Source organism: Vanessa atalanta, chromosome 10 (assembly GCF_905147765.1).
Source record: "Vanessa atalanta chromosome 10, ilVanAtal1.2, whole genome shotgun sequence".
Taxonomy (NCBI): domain Eukaryota; kingdom Metazoa; phylum Arthropoda; class Insecta; order Lepidoptera; family Nymphalidae; genus Vanessa; species Vanessa atalanta.
The window spans coordinates 9,695,202-9,704,129 of NC_061880.1; the positions used below are offsets into that span (position 1 = coordinate 9,695,202).

Below are 8,928 nucleotides of genomic sequence, written 5' to 3' on the forward strand. Positions count from 1 at the left end.
AAAAACGTAATATCTACATGGAATGACATTTACAATAGAGACCTAAGATTGTTTTATATAGGTCGATAAGGCCTTCTTCTATTTGGCCTTTCAGTTATTAACTATTACTATAAAAACAATTAACATGAATATAATAATAAAACTACCAAACGTCAAATGCAATTTGTAAAGTTGATTTGTATTTGTTTTTTTATTATCGTAGTGGTTATAGATCAAACGAAGGATAAAAACAATTATTTTCTTCAACAAAAATAATAAAACATTATTTTTATAATATTGACAGAGGGTCAAATGAGGCAACTGGTGATGAGTGGTCGGAACTGACTGTAGCCATTGGCCCGTTCAGAAATTGTAACCACTCCTAAAGCAGAAAGCAGTAAGACAGCAGATAATTGCATCGTTTCAAAATTTTAATTGTATAAAACATGCTTAAATATCTATAATATTATAAATGTGAAGTAACTCTTCTGTATGTCTGTTGTTCTTTCATGGCCAGACTACTAAACTGAATTTGATGAAATTTTGTATGAAGGTTGAACCTCAAAAAAGGACATAGTGTACTTTCTATACCAAAAGACCAATCTCTAAAACGAGCGAAGTCGCATGCGACAACTACTATTTTTTATGAAAGCTCCTCGAACAAAACTAAATTATAAATCCATAGCAAATTCACCTAGGTGAAGCTAATAATAAAAAAAATAACTTTTTTGAAATTTAGAATCAGATTAATTTAAACAAGATATTTTATTTCCATATCTATTTTCCTATAATGCAGTGATTAATTTAACACGTTTTCAAACGTGTCGCGTATAAAGATCAGATGCATCGATTTTTAACAACAGAATATTACTTCAATCAGTACGAGACGGAGTAATAAAATGTTTCTATCAGTGCCAATAGTGTTTGTTTGTTTTGCCAGTGGAGTCTTAACAAGTGAGTTTGAGTGTTCTAATTTATATGTATTAATTTACATTTACAACAATTGAATTTAATACATATAAATTTTATGACGTTTTGTCTTCCAACTTTAAAAAATATAAAGATTTTTTTTCTTAGATGTTTTCGAGTGCATGTTACTGGATGCATTAGTTTAGTCAATATTACGTAACTGTAAAATCTCTTAGACCTTATCAGAAACGTTATTCAATTTAAGTAGCCAATAAGATTTGATTACAGTAATATAACCACTTAAGAATTTATAGGTTCATAAATTCTTTTGATACAAAACATTTAGTTTTTAGGCTTTAATTTTTTTTTTAAGAAGTATTATTTCACAGAATTTTTCGTACTTGTGTACTTATTCTGAAAAGTTAGGTATTATTTGTTACGAATTACCTATACATATCAGATCTATATTATTAATATTATTTAACTATATCTTAGTGCCAAACGTGTGTTAAAGCTAGCGAGTAGACTACTTGGTAAAATTAAAATTGAAAGTGAATTAATTTAAATTCACATTCGAACATAAGAATTGGCGCTGTAGAAAATAGTAAACTTTGCCCAAGTTTACTATTTTAATTAAAGTAAATTTTAATCTAAAGTATTATGTCCCTTGCGTCTTTTTTTTGTTCTCGCTGTGGAAAAACGCGTTACGCGTTTCCCCCATGAGGAGGGAGTATGTGACTCACCGGTTTCTAGTACACAGGAATATCCACTACAAAACCAGCGGTGCGATCTATGTATTTACGGGGGCGTCACGGGTTCGCTTTCGCTTGCTAGCATGCCAATGTTGCTTGTGCCTGCAGTGCACTAGTTCACTCTATGTTTTTATTGATTTTATTGAGCACTTAATTCTTTTTATTTCATTCAAAATTCATTCGATAACCATCAGTTTCGGTAATTCACCTACCTAACTTCAGTATCCACTTACACGCCGGCGTAAACTATTCTCTGATAAATTACCAAGGTGTATTACCTAGTTGCTCGTTATTTTAAATCACTTAGCTAGTATGCAATACCCTAAGCATATATCAAAGGTTGATCTTGTCATAAACTGTATTTGGACCCTGAAGTTATCCGAACTGAGCAACGTTCATCAAATAATTAGATTTATACCCAAGCAATCCCTATTGAATTTTCATGTTCTTAATTTTCATTTCATGCTCGGAGGTGAAAAAAAAATAATGACGAAAACTGTATGAAAATTTTCGACAAATGTATCCCAATACACATCGGAGCAGAGTACATTAACTTTTCTTTGGAGATGAGTCCTCTTTGCTGAGCGGTACATTAACAAGCTGGTACATTATTACATGACGTTGAATTTATTACTTTATTTCATTTTCAGATAGTTTAATAACACCATGTAAAATCAGCGACCTTGTCTGTGTTGATAAATCTATAAAAGGAGCGATACCAAAAATTCTTGTTGGCATCCCAGAACTCGGAGTTGAGTCCTCTGATCCTATTTTCGTAGAACAAATAGACGGGAACTTATCCATAATTAAATATAAATTCTTCAACACTACCATCACTGGATTTAAGGACTGCGAAATTTTAAATTTCAAGTAAGTATATCTTGTGTTTAGAAATTACCAGAACTTTAATTTCTTAAAGATTATCGAATAATTTTGACCGTATGTCATTCAAGTAACTTCTTATCTTATAATCAATTATATTAATTTAAAAAAAAATTACTTACCACCGCAAAGTTCAATACTTTTACAAATTTATTATTTGCGAAAAAATAAAATACTGTTTTCTTGGTTCAGTCAAATTTATTAGAATATAATTTTACAAGTTTAAATAATTAAATTATTTAAGTAACATGATACAACAAGAGAACATACATGTAAAATATTAAGCTGACTTAAAATATAAAGGAAAATATACCGAAAATAAATAAATAAATAATAATAATATAAACTTAAATTTAGTTATTTGTAATATGAAGTTGAGGTATTTGGATTGGGTTATTCAATCGTCGGGTATGTGAAGTCGGTGCTTAAAGCAATACCTAAGTTATTGTTTGTATATCACCCAAAATATAACCTACCCAATACAGATATTGTGATACCCTACAGATAAATAAATTTAAATCAGTATAGCTTTCAATCAAACAAGCAAACCGACCTTACAAAATGCATCGCTTCTTTTTTACACCTATAATATATCCGCGCAAAAAGCAAACCATCGGGAAAAAAGCAAACAAACGCAAAAAAGTATGCAAAATAAGACTAACAAAAAAACTACAAAAAGGAGATTCAACTACTGACCTATACGAATACTTACGTTCATAAATAATGTGTATAAGTTTGTACGTGTTTTCGTTATTTGGAAAAAATAATAATAATTTAAGCTATGAAAATCGTACACGTAAATTCTCCGCCTTTTTTGATGTCTGTGAATAAAACAAAATTGGTGTCTCTGTTTGTAATATTAAAATGAACGCTTTATACTAAATGCATGTGTATGTATACGCGGTACATATACCAAAATAACATATTTTTCGAACCAAATATCGTTTTGAATTGAAATATATAATGCACAGATTTTTAATTAACTTCTCATCTATAATTTTGCTTATAATAATTAAACTTGTGATCCAAAAATATTTTCATTTAATAAGATATCAACAGTCGTGAGCCGAGATGGCCCAGTGGCTAGAACGCGTGCATCTTAACCGATGATTTCGGGTAGGCACCACTGAAATTTCATGTGCTTAATTTGTGTTTATAATTCATCTCGTGCTCGGCGGTGAAGGAAAACATCGTGAGGAAACCTGCATGTGTCTAATTTCAACGAAATTCTGCCACATGTGTATTCCGCCAACCCGCATTGGTGCAGCGTGATGGAATATGCTCCAAACCTTCTCCTCAAAGGGAGAGGAGGCCTTTATCCCAGCAGTGGGACATTTACGGGCTGCTAATGCTAATGCAACAGTCGTGACATGCATTAATCAAAGTTGCAGTAAATCATTTAAGACAGTCAAACAATCACAAACACGTTTTTTTTTATTCAAGAACGGAAAGTTACAATTAATAAGTACGAAAGTACATATAAAAATCAGATCAAATTTAATATAATATATAAAAAAAAATGAATTGATAATATCAATCTAACTCCGGGAAAATGCACATAATTAATAATCATAAAAACAGCTACATCATAAATTAAAATACGATTGTAAAGTACAATAGCACAATGAATTATAGTTTACTTAATAATTGATACGTAATCACATCTTACAATTAAAAATATGTTAATTTTATGCTATAACGAGCTTTACAGCAGGCGCATGTGATGTAACATCTGAATGTAACCTTGGTTCTTTTTTTATATACTGGGTGGTAAGACTGAGTAGGTACCACCCACTCATCAGATATTCTACCCCAAAACAGTACTCGGTATTATTGTGTTCCGATTAGAAGGGTGAATGAGTCAGTGTAACTAGAGGCACAATTGACACAACAGGTCTTAGTTCTTAAGGTTGGTGGCGCAATGGCAATGTAAAGAATAGTTCACATTTCTTACAGCGCCATTGTCTATGGGTGGTGGCGACCACTTACCATCAAGTGGCCCATTCGCCCGTCCGTCTACTTATATCATAAAATAAAAATATATACCTTTATAAAGGCATAATAGAAGGAACAAAACGAGCTCCGTGCTCGAGTTGTGTGTACACCGGTTTTCATGGGTACGCCACTCCGAGGTCCCGGGTTCGATTCCTGGCCGAGTCGATGTAGAAAAAGTTAATTAGTTTTCTATGTTATCTTGGGTCTGGGTATAGGTGGTACCGTCGTTACTTCTGATTTTCCATAACACAAGTGCTTTAGCTACTTACATTGGGATCAGAGTAATGTATGTGATGTTGTCCAACATTTACATTATATAGTCGCGGTAAATGGTTGGTACCTTCTAACGACTAAAAAGCATCGCGCGCGCTTATTGGTCAAACCAAAAAATTGCGCGCTTGCTGCTACACACTTCCGTCCCTCTTCATAAAATTACTTTCAGATATTGCAAGTAAGCGAGAGGAAAAAATGTCACAAAATAATCAGTGCAAATCGTATCGCACGAATTTTATAAATAAATTTTTAAATAATAAAATTGTTTCGCAAGGTGTATAACATCATCCGAGAAATGTTCAATTCTTTTTCAGGTTAAATGAGGAGCTCACCGCTATAAAATATGACCTGAACTGTCCGAAGATTAGTTTGATTGGAAAGTATGAAGTAAGCGGTCGTCTTATAGTATTACCGGTTGAAGGGAGTGGCGATTTTCAATTGATAACAGGTGAATAATATTTAAAACATTATATTTATTACTATTCAAAAACATAAGAGTATAACAAGTAGTACGACACAATAAATTTACATTATATGCGTTACATTAACATCCAGTAAATTTCCCACTGCTCGGCTAAGGCCTCCTCTTCCTTTGAGGAGAAGGTTTGGAATTTAGTTGGAATTAGACACATGCAGGTTTCCTCGCGATGTTTTCCTTCACTTCACAGCACTAGATGAATTATAAACAAAAATCAAGCACATGAAAATTCAGTGGTATTTGCCTAGGTTTCAGCCCATAATCATCGGTTAAGATGCACGCATTCAAACCACTGGGCCATCTCGGCTCTTGACACAATAAATATTAAGACGAAACTAATTTAAGATGTATGTACACTCTCAAAGAGAAACTGCTCAGGAATTTTATAGTGCAAAGACTCTGCGCAGACGCACTCTGCTATTCCATACTCTTATAATAATTCAATCGCGCCTTCCGATAAACGAGTCGAGCGGTGAGAGGTCAAGCGCAAGGGCTTAGGGCCTCATGGTCTGCAGCTTTGTTAGCAATGAGATTGTTGCGTTCTAAGTATATTATACCTTTGACAATATTATTTTTAAAATCATAACTAAATTGGACAGAGCAGAAGTGTACCTGGTGATAAATTATTAATACTAACCGATGCAGATTCAAACTGAGGTAAGCACGACTGAATTTTCATATACTTTATGAGTGCTTATAATTCCTTTCGTGTTCGGCGGTGAAGGAAGACATTGTTATGAAATATGTATGTATGGGATTTATATTTGTTAAGTGTGTATCCAACCCGCATTGAAGCAGAGTGGTGAAACAAGCTATAAATTTTCTTCACAAAGAGACTTTAGTCCAGTGGGATATTTTATATCAGGGTAATAAGAAGTCTCCACTTGGTGGCAGGGCTTTCTGTAAGCCCGTCTGGGTAGGTACCACCCACTCATTAGATATTCTACCGCCAAACAGCAATACTTAGTATTGTTGTGTTCCGGTTTGAGAGGTGAGTGAGCCAGTGTAACTACAAGCACAAGGGACATAACATCTTATTTCCCAAGATAGGTAGCGCATTGGTATAATGTATGTATGTATAGGGAATGGCTATTATTTCATACAGCGTCTAACAAAAAAATAAATTTTAACTATTAATTGTTATTACAGGAAAATATTCAATACATGTTGACTCTGAACTGAAAAAAGATAAAGGAAGTGATGGAAAAACTCACATATCAATTAAAAACTTCAAACTAAAATCTAAAGCGCTGTCCCCAATAAAATTCGACTTCAGAAACTTGTTCAACGGACAGAAAGATTTGTGTAAGTATTGTAAAATAATACGATTTAAAAAGTTTTAAAGACAAGAATTACTGTTAAAGTAAAAGAATTAATTAATGGTTAAAAAAAATTGTGTTTAAAAAGTCTTAAAAATACGATCGTGTACGAGTACTGGCACTACATGTATGCCATACTCAATATAGTGTACACAACATAAATTGTATTGAACGACTGGCACTTTTGCAGTCCATTCGAAAAATGTCTGATCTTTTTGAAGTTTTTCTGTGAATTTCACATTTAATAACTGAAATCATAATTATATATTTTTATAAGATTATCTTTTAACTTAGTACATCTTTAACAATTTTTAATATTGACGTTTTTATTGTTTTAAAATTAATTAAAATGTCTCAAGCAAATATGGATATTATATAAGTTACCGTTCAATCTCCATTGCGTCTTCTCAATCGCACGTGACATTGGCGAAATAATGTGTGCCGTCTCGGAACAAAAAAAACAAAATACACAAAACAAAAAGTCATCATTCGATATTCAAAAATAAAAACATGTTAGTTGGTACGCTTTTGATGAAATGACAATGAAAATTCAATGATAATTAAAAATAAGTTTTAACAACATGCATGCATTTGACGTATCGTCATTACAGTATGTTTACTCTTTATATTGTAAAAATATTAAATTAGTACAAATATATGCTCTACTAAAGACTATACAATGTTTTTTTTTTTTATGTCAATGTTATGTTACAGCGGATGCAGTACATAAGTTTGCCCATGAGAACTGGTTCGAAGTAGCCGAGCTCGTTCAAGAACCAACATGGAACGCTTGCATAAAGAAAGTCACTAACAACATCAACAAGTATCTAAAAAATGTTGCGCTCGAAGACATTGTACTACACTAAGACGATTGATTCAGTAAGAGGTTCCGGTTAATGGTAGAGGAGGTTACCTATATTTTAAATTATGTTTAAATACAATTAAAGATTTATTCGTGTTTCGTAAATAACAGTTTTATTTCAAACCATTTACGATTTATGGCATAAAAAACATGTTTTCGGGTAGGTAGTAGTGTAAAAATTGAGTTTTGGGGATATGCAAAATGATATTACTAGTATTAAATTTCATAAAATTTATATTAAGAATTTGCTTAAAATTGGTATAAATAAAATAAATCTACAGCTGTTTATTTGTTTAGAGCACTAAAAATAAGTAACAATAGCTAGAATATATAAAAGACATAAAAAAATAAAAAACAAGTAAATTGTATTTCTAACTATAGGACATTAATTAAACATTTTTTTATCAAAATAATAACAATATATATAAAAAACAAAAAAAAGAAATTTCATCGCAATCGAAAAGTACGAGGGTCATGACGTCTTAGTTCCCAATATTGGCGGTGCCTTGGTGTATGTAAGGAATGGTTAATATTTCTTAAAGCACCGATGTCCATGGGTGGTGGTGACTACAAATAGATCAATGAATAATAATTTAATTGTAATCTATATTGAGTGCCCAAGGTAAGTAACATGTTCATCTGAATCAAGATACCCACTTAGATGTCCGTAAATCCACAACAGCGCGATTTTTAAGGCATTTTCTGCCTCGCACAACTACTCTGTGGAACCAGCTTTCGCCGGCGGTTTTTCCTAACCGATACGACTTGGGAACCTTCAAGAAAAGAGCGTACTTATTTCTTAAAGGCCGGCAACGCACCTGTAACCCCCCTGGTGTTGCAGAGGTCCATGGGCGGTGGTAATCACTTTCCATCAGGTGAGCCTCCTGCTCGTTTGCCACCTATATAAAAAAAAAAAAGATGAATAATAATTTACTTGGTTCGGTAGGGCTTTGTGCAAGCCTGTCTGGGTAAGTACCGCCCACTTATACTATATTCTATCAACAATGTTCAGTATTGTACTGTTTCAGTTTGAAGGTTGAGTGAGTTGGTGTAAATACAGGCTGTGATTTAAGTTTTAAGTTAAAAATAGTTAAAATGTTTAATATTTTAGTTATAAAATAAATTATATATTGACGAACTCTTAAACTGCATTACGACGATTGCAGAGGCAGGTTCTTACAAAAAGTAATCCAGTACCTCCTGCTCGTTTGCCAACTATAACATAAAAAAGTATATATTGCAAAGAGGATTCTACGTACAGTGAATTTGCCAGCACAACATCCGGATCTTAATCTCATTGAGTATACTTGGGACAGATTAAAAAAGGTAGTATATGCGACGAATTCTATGCTCAGAAGAGTGATAACACTAAGAACAGCGATTTCACATGAATATAAACGGAAGACCGTTTAATAACACTAATCAGATTTATGCGAAACCGATTGGAATCTTTGATAAGGGCACGTTGAGACATTGCGT

At 32.8% G+C, this 8,928-nt stretch overlaps 1 protein-coding gene across 1 annotated transcript; it reads left to right on the forward strand.

Annotated features, from left to right (window-relative positions):
* Nucleotides 1-804: 804 nt before the first annotated feature.
* LOC125066719 (circadian clock-controlled protein daywake-like) lies at nucleotides 805-7,547 on the forward strand. Its single transcript, XM_047674953.1, has 5 exons — nucleotides 805-933; nucleotides 2,291-2,510; nucleotides 5,105-5,238; nucleotides 6,418-6,573; nucleotides 7,302-7,547. Exons 1-5 carry the CDS (start codon nucleotides 879-881, stop codon nucleotides 7,451-7,453), a joined length of 717 nt encoding a protein of 238 aa, XP_047530909.1. The 5' UTR covers nucleotides 805-878; the 3' UTR covers nucleotides 7,454-7,547.
* The last annotated feature ends 1,381 nt before the right edge of the window (nucleotides 7,548-8,928 follow it).

Bases quoted from the DNA above. Each gene is read 5' to 3' on its own strand.
- LOC125066719 (XM_047674953.1), top strand. From the start codon at position 879: ATGTTTCTATCAGTGCCAATAGTGTTTGTTTGTTTTGCCAGTGGAGTC. The intron at 5,239-6,417 runs GTGAATAATATT...TTGTTATTACAG, and splicing joins CGATTTTCAATTGATAACAG to GAAAATATTCAATACATGTT. The intron at 6,574-7,301 runs GTAAGTATTGTA...GTTATGTTACAG, and splicing joins CAACGGACAGAAAGATTTGT to CGGATGCAGTACATAAGTTT.